The sequence below is a fragment of the Nelumbo nucifera genome, chromosome 2, assembly GCF_055504915.1.
Source record: "Nelumbo nucifera cultivar China Antique chromosome 2, China Antique-T2T, whole genome shotgun sequence".
Lineage (NCBI taxonomy): Eukaryota > Viridiplantae > Streptophyta > Magnoliopsida > Proteales > Nelumbonaceae > Nelumbo > Nelumbo nucifera.
The window spans coordinates 26,064,940-26,090,616 of record NC_142650.1 but is presented as its reverse complement, the minus strand read 5'-3'; the positions used below and the strand labels follow the sequence as shown (position 1 = coordinate 26,090,616).

Here is a 25,677-nt window from a genome sequence, read left to right as displayed (position 1 = left end):
TTGAAGGGAAAAAGAAGAGAAATTTTCTTTCAAGACTACAACACTTCACAATAGGTCTACAAACATTGTTATTTCATTATAATTACTCTAACAAGCCTTCTGCTAGCTATCAGATTGAACGGAGGGGGTATATGGGTGAGAGATCAGACAAACATATGGCTTCCGCTGCTATTGCACAAGGTGACCAGATCCATCAATGTTGAATATAAGGCTTCCAAAGACAAGTGTCCTAGGAATCTCCTAGTATCAGAAGCATCGCTGGAGAAGTCTGTGTGAAGCTTACCCTCCTCCATCAGCCCATCATCCATCACCAACCACCATGAAATGCAGCCTTGTATATCTTCAGGGTCCACATGTGCAACTAGACCCAACGTTTCACCCTGATCCAACTCGAATGACAAGCATAGGAAGTCACGGCTTGCCTTCATTCCTACCAAAAGAGCTTCCTCATGTAGCCAACGAACAACTTGACTTGCAACCTGTTGCAGATTGTCATTATTTATTTATTTTTATTAATTATATATAATTTGTGATTAATGTAAACACGTATAATTATGTCAATAATTAATTAAACATTTGGCCTAGGCCATTTTATAGTGGGATGGCTGTTATATGACTGCTTGGGATCCTGGAATTAGAGGAGTATAGTTAAAAGACAAGAAGGTTCAAATGTGTAAATAAATTGGCCATAAAGTGAACTACTAGTTGAGAGAGCAAATATGTAGTTGTAGTCCTCTAAGGTGTCTAGACACAGGATTCTGTCTAATAATAAGTGGAGGAGAGCTCATGTTTTCAGCCTTCAACCAAGTATGTGATTTTTTTCTTCCTTTTTTGTCTTTTTAATTAATACATTAAGTGACAAATTTGTCATTTTGTATTTGACTGGGTCAAATGTGCAAATAAATTGGCCATAAAGTGAATAACTAGTGGGGAGAGCAAATATGTAGTTCTAGTCCTCTAAGGTGTCTAGACACAGGATTCTGTCTAATAAGAAGCGGAGGAGACTAGGAGAGCTCATGCTTTCAGCCTTCAACCAACGATGCGGTTTCTCTTTTTTAGTGTTTATTTATATATTCAGAAAGAAATACCAGTTACAGAGATCCAGATGCACAAACTGTCAAGTATCACAAGAATAAAGATATACCTGTTGCAGAAGTATCACAGGGAGATCTGGCAAATTACAGTCATAACTGTTCATAGAGCAGATATCCTCTGCACTGCCCTTAAACAGCCCAACAACATTAGGTGCACCCTCTCCCTCTATGTTGATGCAATCATCATTTACCACGACCTTGGTAATGAACTGTGACCTGACAGCACTCTTTGTGCTGCGCATATCTGAAGGCCTTGTTCGATGACCAGCATGAAGAATGGATTGTGGAACTTTCATTGAAAGTGACCAGGAAGATGTCCGAGAGTGCCACGTAGGATGAGATAACAAATGAAGATATGAGACCCTGCTGGCCTGTAAGAAGTTCATAATCTCATCATTATTGGGGAGAGTTTAGGAAAAGATGAATAAGAATTTATTTATTTTCTTATTGACATGTAACAATAAATCAGGTCCAATACCAGAATTTCCAGCTCTGCCAGAACCTTGTTTGCAAAGATTCTATGAGCCAAAGTCATACAGAAGTGACCCAGAAGACCAAATACATCTGTTACAGGCTGACCAGATGCTTGAATTCGACGAACAGAATGGCGTCTGTCCTTTGCTCTAATGAACATATTTTCATGGAAAATTTGTTGAAGATAAATTTCACAACTGACTGGATTAGGAAACCTGGACTTCCTTTTAGGGGTAACATACTTCTCTTCTGCCATCTTCACCCCCTCAAACATGTCAACAGATGAATCTGCATTTCCCAAATTATCACTGCTTGCATTGTCCACTGTTTGATCTGCATCTTGCCCAGAAGGTACAAGTGAGATATACACAGAGGCTCCTTGACCTATCCTCAGTTGTAGATAATTTTCCCTTAATCCAATCACATTAACTCCAGAAGATGAATTAAATGCTTCACGACTCACCAAATCAAACACCTGGAAATAGAAAATTTTAATTAGGAAAAAAGAAAAGAAAGTGGAAAGAGCAATGCATAAGGGAGATCATTAACAAACCTACCTGCTCATCAAAGATTGCTCGATGAACTTCACGAAGGACAGAATGTGTTTCTTTAACACATTGATCCACATCTTGCTCACTCATAGTCTCTTTTTTTATTTCTTCTGACTGATGCACATCTGATGCATAAATTTTCACTTTACTGGATTTCCCAGGTTTGTGGCCAGATTGGCCACCGAGAAACCCAAAATGAAGAGAGTGGCACGACTTTTGAGGTAAGTGTACAGCCAACATGCCTGCTGAGTCATGGTCAACACGAACTGTAGATATTGAAGGTGGACGAAAGATAGCTCCCGGATCAGATAATGAATTATCAAATAAATCAATTGTGAAGCCTTCACTGCCAGGTGCTGGAACTGGCAAACGTTGTCGTTTGACCTTCCAGTTCTGCTGCAACCTATCAGATTGTTAGAAAATAAGGTTGATATGTATGCTGCTAAAGAGAAAAGATGTGGTGATTAGACTTAACTTGGGCAAGATGAGTGATACACACATATCACATGCAAGAAAGTGAGCTCAGCAAAAGTTTAGGTGTATTGTGATACACTAAATCGTAAAGTCCTAAAAAGCAAACTGGACAAGAGTTTAAGCCATTTGACTGCTTAAGGGTTTAGAAGGAAGAGAAGGGAGAAGGAAGAAAGGAAGAAGATTAACATTGCAGCCATCTTGATTGTTCCCCTTCTTCCGGTTTCTGTGCTCAAAAACAGGGAGTCTTCTTAACAGGCTCTCAACTTTTGCTTGTATTCTGAAGTTCTATACCTCTAGAAAATTGATGCGCAACAGGTATTTTTTGTGTGATATTTATTACTGCAAGATCAATTGAGTTCAATTATTGTTTCTTATAATGTTGCTTAATTTGTTTGTTAGGATTTATGAACTTGGGATTGTTTATGCTCCATTAGGTCACATTTTATTATATTTTCTATATAAAAACAATAAGATCATGAAAAAATGTGGCATGTGATAGGCCCCAATTAACCTTACGTATGCCAGGGAGAGGAAAGGTCAACAATCAGCTAGGGGGGGGAATAATTGAACAATTAATCACATGAGGGCAATTATAGCTGGAGGGAATAAGGAGAGTCTTGGGGCATTTATAGCTATGTCAGTTATGAAAAAAGAAGAGTTTTTGGGCATTTATAACTAGGCCAGCTGGGCATTTATAGAGGGAGTCAGTTATGCTATCAGAAGAGTATAAGAAGGGGCTTTGGGGGATAGGGGGTGGCATGTTTTTCTTTGAGTAAAGAATATTGTGAGTGTTTGGGAGATTTGGCGGTCTCTCGAAGAACCGACCAACTGTTTATGTTTTCTGCTGAATGAATACTAGTCTCTTTTGTTGATGTTTGAGTGTGTGAACGCTGCTGTAAGTATGTGAACTGTGTGTCAAATTTTCGGGACATATCAGTGGTATCAGAACTCGTCTTTCCTCGGCCATGGTGACAGTTAAGGAAGTGGCATCGCAGGTGGAGGGTTTCGAAGAACGCTTGACTTCTCTGCATTCTGAATTTTGTGTAGAGATGGATGGCTTACGCAATGAGATTCAGGAACTCAATCCAAAAAAGGTAGCATCTGGACTTTCGAAGATCTCGTCTCTAGAAAGGTCGGTACAATCTCTAGAAGGAGGCGTTCAAAATCTGGTGAGACGTTTTGATCCTGTTGCTTCAGCAACAAGCCTATTCAGCTCCTTTGTCCACGACTGACATTGCTCCTCCTTTAGTCACATCGAGTCGTGCGGCTGACAAAGGGAAGAGTGCGGCATTTCCGACGTCTTCTTTGATGCCGGTGCCGGAACATACTCCTGATTCACTACCCAGGAAGTTGGAGTTACCCATTTTTTATGGGGAAAATCCGGACGGCTGGCTTTTCGTGCAAAATGCTATTTTGAGATTAATGGATTGCTTCCGGCAGAGCGTCTGCGTGCTGCAGTTGTCTGTTTAGAGGGCGATGCATTGGTGTGGTATTACTGGGAAGATGGTCGGCGACCTTTTCGTGGTTGGACAGAATTCAAAGAGCTCCTCCTTGAACGTTTTCGATCGACTCAGGAGGGTAATTTACAGGAGCAGCTCTTCTCGTTACATCAGTCTTTTACTGTTAAGGAATATCGTCGCCAATTCGAGGTGCTCTCTGCTCCTCTACGAGATCTGCCGGTAATCAGTCCGAATAAGAGCAAGTGTTTTGGGCTGATAGAAAACTCCAATTATTGGGATGAATCAGAGTCCCGATGTAGGGACTATACTGGGCACTTGGCAGCACTGACATCAGCCAAGGAACTAAGTTTTGCTGGAAAACTCAGCACTAATACAGCAAGAGGTTGTTGGGTTGGAGGAAGAGGCTTCAATTCTACAGGTGGTTTTAGTTGGAAGTGGTCTGACAATGTAACACATTGGAATGAGTCCATCTCCCCTGGGGCACCATTTCACTCCAATGGCTCCAATTCATCATGCAAAGGCATTAATCTAATCAATACCTGTACATCGGTAACTAATGGCCAGCCAACCCTTGTGGGTGAGAGATGCAACAACTCTCATGAGTTCATCTGTATGCTTGATATAGAGAACAAATGCTACCACCTGCGCCGCCACAAGGAGTATCTTATCATCCTTGCAACATTTAGTGGGATGATCCTTCGCACAACTTTGGCTGTTGTAATTTGGTTGCTTGCATACAGGAGGAGCAAGAGGCGCAGAAGGTCTCGCAAAGCATCTAATCCATCAACATCTGCATCAGTTACCCCATCATGGAAAGTCTTCAGCAATGAGAAATTGAGGCCAATTACAAAGAATTCAGTGAAGGTAACCGTCTTGTTGGAAATGCCAAGACTGGTGGCACATATAGTGGGCTTTTTTACCTGATGGAACAAGGGTAGCAGTCAAGAGATTGAAAAGGTCTAGCTTTCAATGATAGAAGGAATTTTATTCAGAGACTGGAAGAGTTGCAAAGCTCCATTATCCTGTTGTCGTGCGCAGTGTGCGTCCATCCACTATGCCTAGAGTTACTGGTTGGAAGTGCTTATTCATTGGCAGGACCTGCCTGATTTTGAAGATTCTTGGGAGCCTTGACTTACTTCGAGACCAATTTCCTCATTTTAACCTTGAGGACAAGGTTAGACTTTGGGCGGCGGGTAATGATAGGCCCCAATTAACCTTACGTATGCCAGGAAGAGGAAAGGTCAACAATCAGCTAGGGGGGGGGGGGGGAATAATTGAACAATTAATCACATGAGGGCAATTATAGCTGGAGGGAATAAGGAGAGTCTTGGGGCATTTATAGCTATGTCAGTTATGAAAAAAGAAGAGTTTTTGGGCATTTATAACTAGGCCAGTTGGGCATTTATAGAGGGAGTCAGTTATGCCATCAAAAGAGTATAAGAAAGGGCTTTGGGGGATAGGGGTGGCATGTTTTTCTTTGAGTAAAGAATATTGTGAGTGTTTGGGAGAGCCGGCGGTCTCTCGAAGAACCGACCAACAGTTAATGTTTTCTGCTGAATGAATACTAGTCTCTTTTGTTGATGTTCGAGTGTGTGAACGCTGCTGTAAGTCTGTGAACTGCGTGTCAAATTTTCGGGACATATCAGCATGTCAATATGGCACATGTTCTGTATGTAATAGGTTTTACTTATCAAAATTCATCACCAAGACGACAAGGTGTTCCTTTGTGTGTTGTCACCAAGCTTGCCTTTATGCCTTGATAACCATTATACCAATGAAATGTTCCTTTATGCCTTTATGCCTTGATAACCATTATACCATTCTTTCTCTTGGGTATATTCGGGGAACTTCTTACGTGCCTTCAACAACAATGCAGTATATTAATGTACATGGCATTTCATATGAATAAAAATATACACAAATGGTTCAAGGTAAATTTAAATATATCGAGTTATATAAAAATGTCTTGGGGCAAGAAATAAACAGACAAAGATAAATTGGTTGTGATAAAGTACTGAGTGAAACCTGATTTTTGAAGTAATGGGACACTACAACTTTACTAAGATATAAAGTAGACTCACCTGATTAGGGCACCATAAAATCTTGCTTCCCGAGCAACCTGCTGTTCCAAACCTTTAGCAGACTGCTTAAAATATCTCCCCAGATTCTAAAGAGAATATATGATAAAAACAACATCAGAGTAAGAAATGAAATCACCAATTTTGGGTCTCAAAGAGAGTTTAAGCTACATGATATATAATATATAGGAATTTGAGATCCTATATGCTGATTTCACTGAGAAATTACTATGTTAGTCAATCAAGAGACATGGAACACCCCCCAGAAGGGTATTTTGGCATGGCATAGAGATTTCTCCATAGCTCTTGCTGTAGAGGATCTGAACTTGATTAACAGAAAGTTCTGGATTAGCATCCATACTACCATTTCTATGAAATAGTTTCTGCACATAATATAACTGTCTTTACAAGTGTTCTTTTAGCCCATAAAATTTTACAGCAAAAAACCAGGAAACAGTGCAGTGCACCAGTACATAAGTACATAAGAGACATTATCGTTGCACAAAACAGATAAAAGTATAAGATATAAACATTACCCGGAAACACTGCAGCTTAGTTGCTGCAGATACAGAAAGGTCCGAGAGAATTTCATTGGGTAATTGTTTTGGCCTGATCATACCAGCCACAGTAACTGCATCATTAGCTTCTACCTATGAAAGAATTTGAAGAGGAAAAAAACTGTCAACCATATAAAGACTCATTTCTATGATATACCAGACAATCCATCATAAAGCATGAGGTTTTACTTGTAAAAGCAAGGAATTGTTCAAAATGAAGTTAAAGCACAGAAGCAAAACTATCCACCTTTTTTAAAGTACTTTGATGTTTTTGAAAATAAAATATGATCTGAAAGCATGTATAGCATTTGGATATGCCTGTTTTCAAAAAGTATAATTGCTAAAAGTAGTACAGTAAAGCATAAGAACATGAAGCCCGAACTCCTGGTCACATGATTTTGTCCACGTTTTTACTTTAATTTTACAACTCATGTGTGGACTGTGGCTTATATGCCACTTTTTTGTCTTCAACACTTCTCTGTCTCAATGGATGACACATGACAGAAAGATCAACTAAATTAGAAAATGCATAGTGCATGCCATGTGGCATACCTATAAATGCTACGTTGCAACTTGTGAATGACATTGACATTTTGAAAGTATAAAAATAATGTCATATCACATGTGTGCCATGTGGCATATTTGATGCAGCTATGTGGCTTTTATAGACTTCCAAATTGCATTACTGAAAAGTTGATATGTGTACGGTTTGATGTCAAACAATGCAAGTATATTATTGTCTCCAAGCACTTATTCATACTTTTTACTATGAATGCATGTTCTGAAAACACATTTTACCAAATGGATCCTATAGAACAACATACACAATAAAAGCCCAAAGTATGCTTCTGCTTCAGGGCTTTTATTACCAGAGAACCCCCAAGAATGGGCACAAAATTGACACTTGGATAAGCTGAACTTAACTCAGCCATAATCCCAACTATTTGGCACTGGGTACGTGAATCCTATCCCTTCATTGTGCTCTATCAAGAACCATGTTTTTTGTCAAAACTCAAAGTCCTTAGGACATTTATTACCACTTAAGTTGATGTTTCCTTAGTCATCCCCTTGCTTTTTTAGAGTATTTACTTGCACCAAGTCACTCCTCATTTTTACAATCATTCGTCATCCATGCACATGACAAATCCACCTCAATTGACTTTACCTTATCATGTCACGAACTGGGGCCACTCCTAAGATGTGTTTGGCATGGTGGTTTTTATCTACGTGGCATTGAAGCATAATCAGCAATCTAATGCTAATGCATGCCCAACTTTTCAAAGTATTTTTTTCATCAAATGTGTTGGATAAAGATATACTGACTAGGCATATTAAGGGGTTTCTTTTTATTAAAATCCTTGGTGCATTAGAATGGAATAGCTTAGAAAAGTGGTTTACCTTTTTATGTCCAATACGCCACATCATAAGTGGCACTGTAACAACGCCCCCTAATTCCCCCCTCTGCACTAAACTCTAGAGTCTACTGTTGTATTGGCATTTCCACATAAATAGGCCTAAACAAACATAATCTTTGTCTTTTTATGCAAAAACGCTAATGTGATTAAGGTAAACAAAACTGTATCAAACACCTTAAGTCCTCACTAATGCGTTTTGTTTCTAATCTATCCTTTGTAGTCTTACCACCCATCAATTCTAGCATCCTCATCTCAACTACACTCATTGGTATTCATAAAAAACACCCTAAACAAACATAATTTTTTTACTGCAAGAACTCTGTTCCATATAACATTGCCAGTCTCATAGCCTTTTATAAAAATTTTCCTTGTACTCCCATTGGTATTCACTAGTCTGGCTGATACTCGGAAAAGCTAAATAAACAAAACACCAATTTGCTAGTGTATTACCTCTTAGTGTTTAGGATTCCTGCTAGGGAGGCCAAGAAATTGGAGAGATTGATGAGGAACTTTCTTTGGGAACCAGGGGCAGAGAAAAAGGATCATTTAATAAGGTGGGATGCGGGTGTGTCACGCCGGGCTACTTTATCCACACCTTGGAAAGCAATTCATGGTGTCTTTCCTTTATTTCTCAACTTTGTCAGGTATGATGCTTGTTCTGGTAATTCTGTTTTATTTTGGGAAGACATCTGGGTGGATAATTCAGCTTTCAAGGACCTTTTCCCCTCTCTTTACTCCATCTCTTTGTTCGAAAATTAGGTGGTGTCTCAGTTCCTCCCTTCTCCTGTCCTCCCTCTATCTCTAAGCTGGAATTTTGGGTTTTGTAGGGGTTTAAGGGACAATGAATTTGTATCTATTTTGGATCTTTTGAGCCTTTTGGGCAATGTCTGGTTAGACCCTTCTCAGTCGAACAGGAGAGTTTGGTTCCCTCATCCAAAAGGTTCCTTCTCTTGTGCTTCTTTCTTCAACTCCCTTTGTTCCCCTTCTAGTTAGAAGTTCTTTCTGGTTAAGGAGGTTTGGTTCAGGCCAGTTCCCCCCTAAAATTATGGCATTTTGTTGGGAGGTGTTTCTTGGGAAAATCAATAATTTGGACTGTCTGCAAAAGAAAAGGCCTTCCATGTGCTTGTTTCCTAACTGGTGCAGTCTTTGCAGAGTTGATGGTGAGGACTGTTTTCATTTACTAATATCTTGCTCTTTTGCTTCATCTATTTGGAATTGGATTTTTGCTTTGTTTGGGTGCAGGTGGAACTCACCTACAGATGTTTGTTTACAGTTTGAACTTTGAATCTTCCTTCTTTGTGTGGCCCACTAAAAGAGGGTGGAGCATGTGGAAATGCATTAGAGCAGCTGCTCTCTGGACAGTTAGGGAAGAGAGGAATGCAAGGATTTTTCAAGAAAATGAAAGAAGCCTCCTGCCTCCTAAATGTCAATGATTGCATTCTGACAAGAACAATCCATTGGTTGAGAACTATGGATTCCTTCCAATCCTTTTCTTTCGATGAACCTTGGAAGGAACTGGTCAATTGTAGCAGCTTGCTCTTCCAGGAAAGACAGAGTAATTGCAGATTGGATTCCTCCTCCTGAAGGATGTGCAAAGATGAATTTTGATGGAAGTAGTCAAGGTAATCCAGGACCTTCTAGAATAGGAGGGGTCTTAAGAGATAAGGACGGTAACATCTTAGCCTTATTCTCTGGCCCAGTGGGTTTGGGAGACTCTAATAGGGCTGAACTTTAGCAGCCTTATAAGGTATTCAAAGTGCACATCAACTTGGGGTGGAGAACCTAATACTTGAAGGAGATTCTAAAGTTGTTGTGGGATGGCTCATGGCTGACAGATTCAGACTCAGTGGTTTGGTGCTTAGGGACCTGATAAAGAAAGCTAAGTGGTTAATTAGAAATATGAATATCAGCCTACACTGGGTGGGAAGGTCGGCAAATGCGTTGGCTGATTGTCTTGCCAAACAAGGGGTCAATAGGGAAAGTTTGTACTGGGCTGTTTTGTAATGTTTTCACTACTGTTTTCTCTGTAATTTTCTTTTAAGGAGAGGATGCCTGCATTGTCTATCATTTGATTAATAAAATCACAATTCAATTATCAAAAGAAAAAAAAAAAACACCAATACTGATAAGAGAAAGAAAAAAAGATACACAAAATTTCAACCCTAAATGCTAAACTCGCTATGTTTCTCCAAGATTATTATGTAAAAAATAACTTAAAAATTCATGGAAATTAATGGAGAAATATCCCTTACCGTGTTAATGAGATCAATGATGACAGACAATTCTTGATGAGCCAACTGCAAATTCTCCACCAAGCTCTGCCATGGCCATGGCGTCGTCGTCTCCTTGGAGGTTTTCTGCTTCTTCGTGTCTTTCTCCACTGCCCAAGCAAAGTCGATGCGCCGAATCAGGGAAAGCCGCTTCTCGTCATGACCAATGTCACTGGTGCGAAAGACATAACAGAAACCAATTGCAATACATGAGAAACCAAACCAATCCTTGGACCAAAATAAGACGAAGAAAAGGAACGTACGGAGGAAATCTTTCGATTCCGTTCTCCTCAATGGCATCCAGACGTTTGATTGGCAGCTTGTCGAGCGAAATCTCCATGTTTCCGTCCATCGTTCGGTCTTCTCTCTGAGAGAAGCCTTAGATGGGGCTTCCAGCTGAAGCAGATCGAAAACCCCTAAATTGGATTATTGGACTAGTGCTCAATGCTCATGGTCAGGTGACCGAGACTCTAGAGTCTGAATTTCGCGAAAAGACAATTTTCTCCCGTTCAATTTTGAATATACGGCGCTATTTTTTGAGTAAATTACAAATACCCCCTCTATTATGGGTCAGTGACAAAGACCTGCACTTTTAATTTTTGCGATTAATATCCCCTGAGGCCATTAGATAAAGATCCTCTCCGCATTTCGTGAGTTAACTTTGGAAAGATTCTTATTTGACTATTTAAAATTTTCTAAATACCCAAATTACCTTTTTTATTTGGGATTTTTGAACTGCAATCCTATTCAGAAATCTGAATTGCAACTCCCTCCTAGTCTGTTAGTAGCCCCTATAAATCGCATCCTACCCGTGAATCCGATATCAATCCATGGTCAGGATTCCGTCCACCCTAGAGTAGAGCACTAGTTTTTAGGGGTGGACTGAACGGTAAAATCCTCTTTTTATTTTTGAAATCATTATACTTTTTTACAATTTGTTCTGTTCATTGTCTTTTATCGGCAATCAGCCACATTTAAGGCTGTGTTTGGTTGTAATACAAATAAATTTGTATTGATGCAAAATTATGACAGTGCAAATGATTTGAGTATAAATTTTACCCTATTTTTTATTTAAAATTTTAACTTGTTTTGTTTGATTGAAGTAAATTAAGGCATGAAACAGAATAAATAAAATCCAAAGCTAAATTAAACAAGAATTTGCATTTTTTTTATTTATACTCCTTTACATTTGTACAATTGCAAATAAAATTGCACTGAAACCAAACAGCCTAGGGTTCAAAATTTCAATATGCCTTTGTGTATTCACATAGGTGTATGGTACTAAAACCTATGTGCATTTTTTTTTTTGTTTTTTTTTTCAAAACTTAATTTATGGACATGTTTTTTGTCAAAATAAAGGAGGTCCCAAAACATCTGTAAACAGGTGTGTATCAGGACCCAAAAAATACAATACTATACGCCTGATACACCTTAGAGTTCATGCCAAAAGCATGTTATCAACAATTCGAAATGGCCCTCATCTTCTTCCCTGCTTGGAGCCATCTTTGCATTTCTCCATATTAAAGTCAACTTCTCATTGCTTGCATCTCTTTTTCTTTTTCTTGTTTTTGGTACAATAATGGAAAATAGAGTGTTGTTGTTACAGAAGAAAAAGAAGAAGAAGAAGAAGAAGTTTCTTTGCTTTCAGTGATAGTCATGCTCTTTCTTTGTTTCCTTCCTGATGAGGGGTAATTTGGCTTGACCCGTTAGCACGCGGACACCTAAGCCAAGACTGAGGTGCGAGCAGCTTGTTGTGTCATGACCTGCCGAGGCGCCACATAGCCTTCTTCTAGAAGCTAGCTAGTCGTCTCCGACTTTTTTTGGATCACACCGCACGTCAACAAGCCTTAACCTTATCCCGCTCAGATCGGACAAACTCGATAAGCCTTATCAGTTCACACGAAGTCCATCCCCAGTACAAAATAGACTCCTGGTTATGCGGGCCAGAGGTCTCAGATATATTTCATAAGGCCTACAACAGCTCGCCTATATAAGAGCATCACCCCCAGCCTCATGAGGTATGTGTGATTTAGCTCTTAGACTCTCTCACTTACAAGCAAATAGCTCGCTACTACAAATTCTTTGCTAACTTAAGCATCAAAGTGCCCGCACCGGGTAAAACACCCCAGGTCCTCTAATCTACTTGTCTTGCAGTTCGACCGGCCATGTGACAGTCCACCATTCGAGATGCCTTCCGATTAGGAGAGTACAGATGGCACATCATCACTTCTCTTTATGCTTTACTCTTTTTTTTTTTAGTTTTTGTTGTTTCTCCCCGCACAACTTCTAGGAATGGTGCTCTCAAACCTGAAGAGAATAGCGGAGAAGAATCTGAGTGCAGCAGTTGTGGATTGCTGTATCGGGATCCCAGTTTATTTCACGGATGTTCAAAGAAGAGCTGTCTTGGATGCAGCTACAATTGCTGGTTTGCAAACTCTCCGGTTGATTCACGGAACAATTGATCGTTCACAAAGTTCATTGTTGTTACTACGACAAAGTAAACTGCTATTTTACATTCAGACTTGTTATTTTGTTCAGACATTTATTGCTACATGTCATTTTGTTTTTTTCTTGTTTACTCGTAGACCTACCTTGATTTATTGATAATCTTCTTTTTAACCTTCAAATAGGTAAATGAGAGCTTCCCATTCCCAATTGCATTGTCCTGGAAAGGTTTGGCTCCAGATGCCCAGAATGGCGCAATGGATCAACAACAGAGCACCATTGTCTTCCCAAAAGGAAATCCAATTCCTAGTGTCAAAGGCTTTGACATTTTACAGGCCAGGCACATTCATGGATGATGCCCATTATGCTGATATGAGTGAACTAAAAGTTTCTGCAAAGATCAGTAACTGTTTTTCTTTGGCTTCATATTTGTATGACATTTTGTTTTGAACTTCCTAATTTTTCCTTTTTGATTTTCAAATGTATCCTTACAGATTGGTCCACCCAAATCTGCAAAAGGTGAACATGCAAAGCTGAAGGTGAAAATTCGCTTGAATCTTCATGGCGTTGTATCTGTTTGAGTCTGCAACTGTAAGTAATGCATTATTATCATAATTGCGATATTTGTTGTTTTATAGACTCCTTTTAATCTCCATTTTATCTACTGGAAGAAGAAGCAGTCGAAGTTCCAGTTGTAAAGGAGCCAGTTAAGGAAGCTACAAAGATGGATACTGATTAGGTCCCAAGTGATGCAGCTAGCCCCCCACTGGTACTGGAGAAAATGATGTAAACATGCAAGATGCCAAGGATGCCACTATGCCTCAGGAGTCGAAAATGGACTTCCTGAGTTTATACACAAGCCTCTGCGTATGGATACAGATGCCAAGGTTTAGAAAATCATGCATATTTTTTTTATTGCTTTGTTAATATAAATGTCATGTGTGAAGGAATCAAAGAGTAGACAGTTCTCGATTGCACAACCCTCAGTAGTTTTCCTTTTTCGGCGATTAATCAAAGGTATTTTTGGGTCAATTATTTTCTAAAGAGAAATTGGCAAAAATAAAAATAGAGAAAGTTTAATCGGGTATTTTGATAATTTAACGCATCCTGTGTTGTCAGACTTAATGGCCGATGGGGTCTTTGCCTAACGGCCAAAGTTCAGGGGATATTTGTTGCAAAAAAAGCGCAGGGGTCTTTGTCACAAACCCCATAGTACGGGGGGGTCTTTGTAATTTACCTTTTTTTAAATTTTCAATTAGTATCTTATACTTTGGGCCTAGTGACACTTTGGTCCCCGAGTTTTAAAATACAATAATTTAGTACCTAAACTTTCAAAACATGTCAATCTGGTACCTATCATTAACCAACTGTTTTAAATGGCATATGAAAAGACACAAATGTCTTTCGTAATTTTCTTTATCAACCATCCTTTTGAATAAAAACGAATTGTCAAATTTTTTGTCCCTTTTAATTTTCTTTATCAACCTCCTCGTACTCGGTCCGAATGGTCCGAACTTCATTTGCAGATTCATCACTTAGTAGGACCTTTGTCTTTACCTGAGCCAAACAACATTGATGAAGTTAATGTCGACCAAGGATCGGTGATGCTTCTAATGGTGATTTCAGATCTCCACTGTGTGAGGCTTCCACGAGACGTTGAGACACCTCTGTTTGATAATCAATCGAAAAAACCTGTTTTCCTGCAAGAAAATGGATGCCATAGTGATTGAAGACCGTCATTTTATGGGATGACAGGTATTCCGGCTATTTTGTTTTGAACTTCAAGCACCAAAAGTCACGCGAGACTAAATCATGCTTTCATCCGTGTTATAACTTAGGGGCCCGCTTGGGAGTGCAGACTGAAGATTCAGCTTAAGTTGCTCTAAAGAGGCTGAAGCAGATGATTATTCAAATGGCTGGGAAAGCCAAGAAGCCATTGCGCTTTAGCCTTTCCAAATAGTAGGGCTGCAAGTCGGGCCGGGTTAGGTCGGGTTGAGGCCAATCCTAGTCCAACCCTAACCCTAACCCAACCCAAAATTTTGGGCCCAACCCAATCTTCTTCCCATCCCTTAAAACCTCATAAATTTCTCGATTTTAGATCATAACTCAACTTTTACTACATAATCCTGTGTTTCATTAGTATTTGTTTGTTGGCGTTTTTTTTTTGTTTTGTTTTTTCGGTACACAATTCAGAAAAAGCAAGTTTTAGAAATAACTATAGTTTATTATAAGTTTATGGCTTATGATAGATCTTTCTTGAGTGGCAAACAACATAGAAGAGATGAAGAATAAAATTTTCAAAAAAACATAAAATAATATTATTAAGGTTTTATCTTTCTGATTAGGATTAAGTGAAGTAATTATCTTAAAAGAAATACATGATACTATGTAGTGGGGGCTATACAAATATCATGCATCTAAACAAATATATGTTACATATTACATATAACATATATTTATATATAACATGTAATATAGAGTTGGGTTCGAGCTGGCTAAGGGGTCAACCCTAATCCAATCCAAAGTAAAATCGGGTTCATAAATTTCAACCCTAACCTTAACCCTAACCCAAATATCAACCCGACCCGACCCAACCCAACCCAATTTTTTTGAATTGGGTTAGGGTTGGGTTCGGGCCAACCTGGCCCAAGTTGCATCCTTACCAAATAGGCACTTATAAACCACAAAACACTACCACCATTACTACTATCGCGGTATATGATGTCACCACCATCATCATCATTATATAAATAAATAATTATTAAAATATGAAACAAAAGGAAAAACTCTAAAAGCCATGTGTGAGTGAGTGATTTGAAGATAATACTGTAACACAACAAATGGGGTTAAGACTTCATAATGGGATGACAGAATAGCAATCCCGGACTTCCGTCAACAATGGTGGGGAAGAATAACCAAAACACGGGGTTGAAGATAAGTTTCAAATGAGATTAGTTATTTTTTATTCACTGAGTTTTCTCTTTGCTTTTGGTAGGGGGGGTTTGGTGTTTGTTGTTGAGAGATTGGACTCTATTTCATCTTTTCAAAGGAGAAGATGATGGATAGTGTTTTAATTTTAAAGGTAATTTTAACATTTTTAAAAGTTATAAGATGTGCATGATGTCAGGTGACACAAATAATTGATTGTCGGTTAATGGTAAATACCGGATTGACATATTATGAAAATTTAGATACTAAATTGTCACGTTATAAAGTTAGGGGACCAAAATGGCATTAGGCACAAAGTTTACTAATTAGGAATTTTCCTTTTATTTAAGGTAATATATGGCGTTAATTGGTAGTAGTGTCGTACAATCTTATGAATAAAATGGTAAATTAGAGATTCATTGGTTATTAGGGCCCGCTAATTGCTAAATAGCGGCAGTTTTAAAATGGGCTAATTGGCGATTGCCGCTAAAAATAATATTCTATAGCGGCAGTCGTTTTAAACTGCCGCTCTAAGACAGGACCGACTGCCGCTGCAAGTAGGGCGCGAATTAGGGTGCTACTTCCCCCTCCTCCTCTTCCCTTTCTCACTCTCTTCCCGCCCTATTTCTCTCTCGCATATACTCTCTCACATTTGAAATCTCACCCAGGCGACACCCAACAATGACGCTGGTATTAGGTAATCTCTCTCTCTCTCTCTCTATGGTTGAAATTGATTATGATCTGGTAATATTTATTGAAGAGTAAGAAATCTGTAATTTTTTAATGGATTGCAGTTTCGATTATCCGACTTTGACAAAATAAGAAAGAAACAATTGTTTAACCTTTCCTTTTAATTCCTTTTGTCTAGTGGTTGCGAGTAGCAGGGGATCCTCGAAGTTCAGAGGTCGTCTGTATTATTTTTTCATTTAGTGAAGTGGAGACTAATCAATTGATGATAGTGATAGACACAAAGGACAACGAACCAAATCCTAGCTTTCTATTTTTAGGTTTTTATCAACAAGAATGCAACCATTCGTCATTTGTCCTATTTATTGTTAATATTTCACTTCCATAGTGTCGTCCACACTATTTTTAAGTTGTCTTCTTCTAGCTACTGCCAACAATTGAAGATTGTGAACTCACTTTTTCTTGCTAGGCTTTAGCTGTTATTGTAGCTAGGAGGTTCCAACACTAGCAGTTGTTCATGCCCGTGTATGCATATCTAATCTCAATATGAGTGATTAGTCTCCACTTTCCCGCAATGAGTTATCCCCAAGTCGGATTATAAAAAATTTCCAAATATTATTGAAACTATTCAAATTTCTCATAAATTAACAGTAACTATTGAAAATTCTTAGAAATTATAAGAAATCTGCATAAATTAAAGAAAATTACTAGAAATCATCAGTAAATTATACAAATAACATATTCCATTATTTTCTTATCAATACCTTCCTTGTTCTTGGTTCCCTGTGTTATGTTCTTATGCTCTCTTTACGATCTGATACTCATTCTGGTGGGTTATCTCAGTTGGGTAAGGCATGCAAGTTCCAAATTAAGTAGAGGTTCATTCATTTATTTTTTTATTGAAGAGTAATACCTGTCTTTTATGTGAAATTTGCAGTTTGATTCAGACTTCTAAGAGTGAAAGGTGTACATATATTGCTATGTGTGAGGGAGACATTGGGAGTGTTATATCTATGCTAGGTAGGCCTTATTTACATCTCTATATGAATGTCTATTCCTAATAAAGCTAGGCCCCTTCATGTGGATCAGCTAACAAAGTTGAAGAATCGTTGAAATTTTAAACCAAGCATTCTACTTTGTACTTTGTACTTTGTACTTAAGTTTCTATTGAGTTCAGCTGATGTTGTGTCTCTTAGTCAAAGACTTGTAGTTACTTATTGTTATCATTTTTCATTTCCTACTCTTGATCATGTTCCAACGTGCAGGACTGGGCATAGTATATATGATTATAGATGCAGAGGAGAAAGGCCTCATTACACCAAGGAAAGTGAGTTGATTCCATGTTAGGTAGATGCTTCTAGAAGAGAAGTGCTTCCATCAATATTTGACATTGCCAACCATGCATGTTTCACAACCATCCTACAATACTTTGTTTTGAATATTTTATCTTTACATATATGAAATTCATGGTCTGTCACTTCATGCCATTAGCCAGGGTATTGCCAGCCATGTTTCACAACCATCCTACAATACTATGTTTTGAATATTTTATCTTTACATTTATGAAACTGATGGTCTGTTATCACTTCATGTCATTAGCCAGGGTATTGCCCCTGGTGATCCCTATCATTTTATCTGGTGCAACCTCTTCATGTTGGATCATTACAGAATTGTGGGGAGATGCTCCAATTTGTCTAACTTTGTCACTGCCAAATCATGATCAGACTAACTTGACCACATTTCATGGCAATGATTGTCAACTTTCTGTGGTTAATCTGGTTTGGAGTTACTTCTTTTACATGTATCTCTCAAAAATCAAGTTTTCTTTACCTTCATTGAAGTGGGACTATATTAGCTAGATAAGGGCACTGGACCTGAGATTTAGAAGGGCACTGAACCTGAGGCCTGGAAGGGCACAACTGGGAAGGTTAATGTTTTTGTTTCTGGAATAGAAACTTGTTATGGGCCCTAGCGTAGGATCTTGTCACGGGTCGGTCCACGGGGAGAACTCCTAGCTTCCCCTTGCCCCTCCCTTTGCGCGCAGACCCTATGGTGGCGAACTGAGGGTGATTTGTTCAAGAGATCACCCCAACTCTCCTACTCTTTCTTGACTGAAAACTGAATGCTTTATTCTCAATTTGCAGCTCCTTAAATAGGAGATTACAAGAGGTGTGGGAAGACTCCCAGTAGAATTCGAATACTCACAGATAAGGATAATTCACACTTTTAGGATCAACAGACTCATACTTCTAATAGGTAAATCAAACTCTAGAAGATAAGGAAAACTACTAAGAATAAGATAAGATGAGCCAAGATAAGCTGCCACCTTTGTGGGCCCCTTGTGGGCCCCTCCTCACTGCTGCTGTCGGCGGCTGTACGTCCTCCCTATGAATGCATCCGCAACAAAACTGGGGGTACAATAACAAGGACAGAGAAATTTCTCAAAAAGAAAAACCCTGTGGTTAAGGTTGACATTTTCATGTTGCATTTGGGCCACAATTTTTGCCTAGTATCAAAGTATTGACTTGAATGAGCTGAACTGAGCTAAGTTCTACTATCAGTTATTGAGTTAGAGGTCAGAGGCTAAGATGTGCAAATCTCAACTCATCTCTACTAGTTTAGGCTCCTACTTTTTGGTGAGGAATTTTCATGTTGGAATACAAGATTGATTGGGATTCAAGGCCTTAAATTAGCTGGCAGGTAGTTAATGGGTCTTTCACTATTTATAATTTATGTTATAATTAGATAGTTCATACCAGAAAAAGAGCTACACAAGGATGGTTACCCATTTCTGCTAGGTATGGTAACTGACATTAGTAAGACCAAGGTTACTTTGAAATTTGAAAACTTTAGAAAAATGTATTGATATTCTTCATGTAAACCTTTAAAACCTTTGATTAGGTGATCTTTTTCGGTGAACATGTGAATTTATCTTCATATTAGACATTTTCTGAAGCATCACTAATTAAGCAAAAGACATTGACATAAAGTTGATTGATTGCTAAATAACCCCCATGAGATATTAATCCTTTGTTAATGAGTTGGTGGGGTTACAAGGTCCTCATGAGCTTGTAATCGGTAGATTGTAAGCTTCAGGTTGGATAGGGTTAAAGCACTCATCTTATAATCTTGTACTGTTCTAGGATCCATGGACAGAATAACTTGGTCATGGTCCTTTGGCTGCCATGAAGGCCCTTGAACTGTAGTTTAATTTTATTTTCCTTTTCCTATAATTCATCAATGTAGTTTCTACTTCTGCAAAATATTTGATTTACTATTTATTATATTATGATGTTTGTGTAATTTCTAGGTATCAAGTGGTGAAGCTATTGAGACTGCAAAGCTTCTTGCTCTGAAGGAATTGCTAGTATATTCTATCTCCAAAAGAATGAATTTTTTCTATATTTCTATTACCATCTTATTGCTCATATATTGTTCAAATGATATAGAGGGGTAATAAAGACTAGGACAAATATCTGAAAGCAGAAATAAATGGAAGATGGCTAGATCAACTGACCAGAAAACAGGCCCTATGTGGTCCATTCAAATCCTCTAACTGGATTGCACCAAAATTTGACAGATTCATCTTTTTGTTTTTTTGATAGGCAATAGAATTTGACAGATTCATCTTTCATATATATCAGCACTCTTGGGTTTACATAAGTATGTTTTCATCTTGTAATCTGCTATGACATTGGTATTTCAAGAAGTGCGTTAATATCTTTTCCATTCTGATACATGTTTAGACCAATGCCTTTCTAAAATCATTTTCCTGATTGCTAGATCTCAGAGTTGTTACCCAAGCTAAACAATATTGTGTTGAACCCAATTTGGATGCTTAATAAAGAAAAAAGTCTTGCAATCTTAAGACTAGTTTTAATCTTGAATGGTTGCGGGTTGGGGTTGCCCAGGTTTTGGGTTCAGATTCAAACCATGGGGTAGTTCACCTTAGTTTTGTTCTTATCACTAGATTTGTTCAGCAAGCTTTCAGCTGCCTCTGTCTATCTTAGGACCCAGGCTTTGGAAAAACAAAGCTAGGTGATGGTTATAGGTTTGGAAATCAGTGGATGGGCTGATAGCAAGTTACCCTCATGGTTTGGACATCACCATTCAGTCTCTGAGGAATTGCAGGGCTGAAACATTGACCCTTGGACCACCTCTACAGGTTTTGTCCCCATAGTTCCCCTTGGAAGAAATGTATACCCCCTAGGATGGAGTAGTTGCAGATTGAGAGAGAACAAAGGTAGGAGGAGAAGAAAAATAATTCTGAATAGTCTTGGGGTCCCTTCCCTATCAGTAATATCTGAAAAGATTTGGGTTCAAGGCTGGATTGTCCCAGCTCAATCTCTGTATTGAAATCTGTCCTGGGCTGTTTTTATGGAGGTAAAATCCAGACCTTCTCTTGGGAGCAAAGGGCATTATGGGTCTGATATTGGCTTATATTGTTAATTTATTTCCATACAGATTGAGTTTCTTCTTTTTTGAGTCCAGAAATAGAAGTCAAAATCCTTATTCTGATTTTTCCATGTTGAGTTTCTGAAGAGTGAAGTATTTGTCTTTCTATTCTCTTCAGGGTATGTCTGAAAATTGAAACTACTATTTTGTTTCATCACCTTTCACAAAGACTAAAATCACCCATTTTGTTTTTAAATTTTGCGTGCAGGAATATTTCACTCTTCTTCATGATGGATATTAGAAAACCAGCTCTAATCTTCTTCATTCATCTGTACGTAAAATGTAAAAGAAAATGCTGGTTACTGCATATGGGGAAGTTGGGTTTCTTTTTTGATTCAAATACGAGGGAAGTTCTAAAATGCTAGACTGAGAATAACCTTTTCTCAGGATTGTTATATATGAGTTGAGAGTATTTAATAAAAATGTGTTTTGGCTGACTGAACTGAGAATAATTCTTTGAATGCAGTATTTTGGTTGCTTTGTTAATACAGTTTACTAATTTGTTCATAATATTCTAGTTGCAGAAGTAAGGTGCCAAAAAGGATGTGTTTCAGTTGTTTGCTGATAAGGTGAAGGACCATAAGGATTTAGAATCTAGATGGGTTATTTTACAGGAGACCCGGGTTCAATATTTCAGAGGAAATCATCCAGAGCTCAAGGATTTTGTCTACTTACTACTATGTACATGAGAAGACAAGAAGAGAAAGAGAGTTTAAAGGCTGTAGTGTACTATGCACATGGACTTCAGAATAATTTTTCTTTTTTTTTCCTTTCTTGTATGATTAAAGTTCCAATGGTTGTCAAGAAAGGAAACAAGTTGTTTTGTATTGAATTTTAATTTGGATGAATAAAATTACAAGTTTATTTAATAATTGACATTTGTAGCTAGGGATGGCAATCTTGTCCCTGACCCTTCTTACCCATCCAACCCACCCACTTCAAAACCCACCCATAGTCACCCATTTCAGTAGTGGGTTATATGGGTCAAATGACCCATTAGGGTCAAGGAAAAGAGGGTTATGGTGGGTTGGGTCGAGGGTATCCATTGGGTCAAAAGGGTTAGGGTCACTTGGGTCAAGGAGAGGGTCGAGAGAGGGTTGAGAGAGAATAAGAGCAGAGGGTCGAGAGAGAGAGAGTAAGAGGAGAGGGTAAGGGGAGAGGGTCAAGAGAGGAGTTGCAGAGTCGGCTGTCGAACAAACATCTTAGGTTTTTCTCAGTTCTCAGTCGAACGAACTTCCACCATCAAAGATCCATTTAAGGTTTTCTTTGTTCCAGTCATCCGATCAAGTGCAAGGTCAAAAGTTGTTAGGGTTTCAAGCCACTCGCCATCCAAATTTTTCGCAGTTCTAAGGGGAGCGCAAGTCTCTGTTAGATCCGCTATTGAAGCAACCAAGAGATCTTGGATAGGTAAATCTCTGTTAGTTCCGCCATCAATTTTTTCGCAGTTCTAAGGGGAGCGCAAGTCTCTGTTAGTTCTGCCATTGAAGCAACCAAGAGATTTTGGATAGGTAAATCTCTGTTAGTTCCGCCATCAGTTTTTTCGCAGTTCTTTAAAGCTTTGCTAGTCTTGACATTGAAGCATGTTAGTTCCGCCATTGAAGCAAGACATGTGAACTCATATGCTTTCACTAGTGAAGCTTAAAAAAAGCTAAGACAAAGGCTATATCATTGTCTTATATGCTCTAGAAAAATAAGACATGTGAAATGTGTATGCAAATAGGAAATCTTTTTCTCCCCCTTTTCCATTTTATTCCTTTCCCCTGAAAATAAGAATATCTTCGTTTGTGAATATCTTCGTTTTAGTCAAAATACTCCATATTTTAGTCAAAATTAAGAAGATCAGCTTCATGGACAAGTACAACCAAAACATACACCCTCACCTACTTCACAATAAAAACATCATTGTTGATAGGAGTTTATGCTTCGATTTTCTCAATTTGTTACATTTTCCTTGATAAAATAAGTAGATGGATGTATTGCCAATATGTACACCAATGCAGAGCAGAACTGTTTGATCCTGACCACACTATATTTCTGCATGTGGTTTCCTTGGACCTAACTTACAAGTACAAAAAGAATATGGTCTTGCCATGGGCATTGAAATCCATTTGTAGGGGCTACCTAAATATGCATTATTTTAACCATTATCGAGGAGAAGTTCAATTGAGTGTTATCAAGTGAGAAGAAAAAGGGCTTTTTTTTTTGATATTGTGAGAAGAAAAACGGTTTAACATTTAGAAAAGGCACTTTCAGCATTTTAGATTTTCTCTGAAGTGCTTTACCTATTAGACAATAGTTCTCTTACTGGTTTGTACAACAGCACTTAATATATAACCTTACAATCATAGTTCATAGTTTTTTTCGGAAATACAGTGAAATTTATCTCTGACAAGCATGAGAACACTGGGACTAACATTGAATAATGGCCTTTTATAGCGAAAATTTTCTATTTCTGCAAGGGGTGGAACAAAAGTATATTGTCTGCAAGGGGACCAACATTGGAATATCTTCGTTTGTGAAACAGGCTTTCCCCTTTCAATCTCATTTAAAGTATATTGTTTGAAAAGAGCTAGTGTAGTACTTCAACATTGAAGACTGTTTAGTGACTAGATGGGTGCATTTTTCTTTCTTGGTAAATGGATTTAAACAGTTCAAAGCATCTGGGTGTTGTTCTTCCTGATCCACTTGTATCTTCCAACTTAGAAAAATTTGAAGTTTCTTTTCTGGTATTCCTGAACTGCTTGATACTATTTGCCTACCAAAATTCCGACTGATACCAACAAGAGTTCGAAGTGACAGGCTGAACTTTAGGAGAAGACTAGAAGCCAAATAACTAAATGCCGTGTTTAGGCATATCTTTGTCAGTGAAGAACTTTTTTGGTTAAATATATGTTTCTCTTATTTGTATCAAATTAAGCACAGCATTAAATATATGTTTCTGCTAGCTGAAATTGAAGTTGATGTTCATTTTTGTTTTTGTAAATTAGTTTTTGAGGTTAATGTTACTATGTTGAGCTAAGAAATCAGCGAAGTCCATTTATCAGAACAAAGTTTATTGCGAATAGAACCCTAGAATATAATGTGTAACAACAGTTAGGTATACAATTTTCTGATATTTTCTATATTTTCTGCATTATTTGCAATTTTCTGGTATTTTTCTGCAAATTTTCGGTATTTTTTGCATTTTCTGTATTTTTTGCTACTTTTTGGTATTTTTTGTAATTTTCTGCTATTTCTGAAAATTTCCGCATTTTCTGGTATTTTCTTTAACTTCCTAGTATTTTCTGCTATTTTCTGCAATTTTCTGGTATTTTTCTGCAATTTCTTGTATTTTCTGCATTTTTGCAATTTACTAGTATTTTCTGAAATTTCTGCTATTTTTTAGCAAATTTCTACAATTTTCTGATTTTTTTTTGCATTTTCTGCATTTTTCTGTAAATTTTGCAATTTTATGCTATTTGTGGAATTTTTCTGTTTTTTTCTGAAATTTCTGATTTTTTTTATATTTTCTGCAATTTTCTGTTATTTCCTGATATTTTCTATAATTTTCTGCTGTTTTTCTACAAATTTCTGCTATTTTCCCGCATTTTCTACAATTTTTGTGAGTTTTCTACAAATTTCTGCTATGTTTTGCTATTTTCTGAAATTTTTTGCTATTTTCTTCAATTTTCTGCATTTTCTACAATTTTTTATAATTTTCTATTATTTTTCTGCTATTTTTTTGCAATTTTCTGCATTTTTGTGAATTTTCTATAATTTTTCTGATTAATTTCTGTATATTCTAGTATTTTATGTTATTTTGGGTATATGGGTCAACTTGACCCGTTTATACAACACGGCAATCTCGGGAGAGTTGTTTCTCTCAAAAAGTTGTTATTTTTTGGGTATACGGGCTGACATGACCCGTTTCTACCATGTGGCATCATTGAGAGGTGTTTCATAAAAAATGTTATTTTTGGGTACATGGGTCGATCCATCCCGTGTATATCACTTGACAGTCTCGGGAGAGTTGAATCTCTCAAAAATTGTTGTTTAGGGTAAATAGGTCGAGTCGACCCGTTTATGTATTTATATATGATGGTAGGTGGGTTAGTATGGGTGAGGGTGGGCAAGGGTCATATGAATGTGTCAAGTGGGTCATATAGGTCAGGGTTAAGGTGGGTTGTGATCCTTCAACAAGCATTGATGATGAGTCATGGTGGGTTGGTGGGTCAAGATGGGTGGGTTGGGATTCAACCCTTACCCAACCCACCCATTAGCCACCCCTATTTGTAGCCAATTACATTTAAATTATAGGTTATTTATAACAAATTCCATGTTGTTTTAGTAGGTGTAAAAAAATAATAGAGATTTAGCAGCAATCGAGGGACTGCCATTAGAAAAAATTGTGGCTTCCACTATAATTTGTAGCCAATTACATTTAAATTATAGGTTATTTATAACAAATTCCATGTTTTAGTAGGTGTAAAAAAATAATAGAGATTTAGCAGCAATCGAGGGACTGCCATTAGAAAAAATTGTGGCTTCCACTATAAACTTATAGCGGCAGTCACGATTGCTGCTAATAATCATTTATAGCGGCAGATTTTTGTATTTTACCAGCAGTCGCTAGAACTGCCGCTAGAACCTTTAGCGACACTTGCTTTAGCTGCACTTCGCTGCTCGGTAAAGCTTTTTAGCGGCACCTTTAGGACTTTTAGCAGCAGTCAATCATTCTTCTTATAGTATATTGGGTCCCATCGTAATTAAAGATACCGGAGAGTATCCGTTATGAGGGTAATTAATACCC

At 37.9% G+C, this 25,677-nt stretch overlaps 2 protein-coding genes and 2 long non-coding RNA genes across 15 annotated transcripts; 3 read left to right on the top strand and 1 right to left on the bottom strand.

Annotated features, from left to right (window-relative positions):
- Positions 1–10,861, bottom strand: LOC104595365 (RNA polymerase II transcription mediator). Its single transcript, XM_010256069.2, has 8 exons — positions 10,637–10,861; positions 10,356–10,545; positions 6,668–6,781; positions 6,135–6,220; positions 2,126–2,522; positions 1,573–2,043; positions 1,145–1,465; positions 1–479 (listed from the first exon to the last, which is right to left on the bottom strand). The coding sequence occupies exons 1-8, from the start codon at positions 10,723–10,725 to the stop codon at positions 144–146; spliced, it is 2,004 nt and encodes a 667-aa protein (XP_010254371.1). The 5' UTR covers positions 10,726–10,861; the 3' UTR covers positions 1–143.
- On the top strand, positions 3,559–5,109 carry LOC104593711 (uncharacterized). The gene is made up of 3 exons (XM_088897093.1): positions 3,559–3,762; positions 3,940–4,712; positions 4,794–5,109. Exons 1-3 carry the CDS (start codon positions 3,559–3,561, stop codon positions 4,975–4,977), a joined length of 1,161 nt encoding a protein of 386 aa, XP_088753219.1. The 3' UTR covers positions 4,978–5,109.
- Positions 10,862–12,659: 1,798 nt separating the features above from the next.
- On the top strand, positions 12,660–13,817 carry LOC148802019 (uncharacterized). The gene is made up of 3 exons (XR_016082257.1): positions 12,660–12,870; positions 13,004–13,409; positions 13,490–13,817. It is a non-coding gene; the product is annotated as an uncharacterized LOC148802019 (long non-coding RNA).
- Positions 13,818–16,147: 2,330 nt separating this feature from the next.
- LOC104595364 (uncharacterized) lies at positions 16,148–23,839 on the top strand. Of its 12 annotated transcripts, none has more exons than XR_734871.2 (6): positions 16,148–16,443; positions 17,371–17,453; positions 17,699–17,780; positions 19,744–19,800; positions 21,097–21,159; positions 21,407–23,839. It is a non-coding gene; the product is annotated as an uncharacterized LOC104595364 (long non-coding RNA). The 12 variants fall into 12 exon arrangements; XR_016081854.1 differs by having other exon boundaries at positions 16,150–16,443; positions 17,699–17,760; positions 21,413–23,839; XR_734870.2 differs by having other exon boundaries at positions 16,151–16,443; positions 17,699–17,760.
- Positions 23,840–25,677: the final 1,838 nt, after the last annotated feature.

Bases quoted from the DNA above. Each gene is read 5' to 3' on its own strand.
- LOC104593711 (XM_088897093.1), top strand. From the start codon at position 3,559: ATGGTGACAGTTAAGGAAGTGGCATCGCAGGTGGAGGGTTTCGAAGAA. The intron at 3,763-3,939 runs GTGAGACGTTTT...TTCACTACCCAG, and splicing joins AAGGAGGCGTTCAAAATCTG to GAAGTTGGAGTTACCCATTT. The intron at 4,713-4,793 runs GTATCTTATCAT...GCTTGCATACAG, and splicing joins CACCTGCGCCGCCACAAGGA to GAGGAGCAAGAGGCGCAGAA.
- LOC104595365 (XM_010256069.2), bottom strand. From the start codon at position 10,725: ATGGACGGAAACATGGAGATTTCGCTCGACAAGCTGCCAATCAAACGT. The intron at 6,782-10,355 runs GTAAGGGATATT...ATTCTTTCATAG, and splicing joins TCATTGATCTCATTAACACG to GTAGAAGCTAATGATGCAGT. The intron at 1,466-1,572 runs GTATTGGACCTG...AACTTCTTACAG, and splicing joins TGGCAGAGCTGGAAATTCTG to GCCAGCAGGGTCTCATATCT.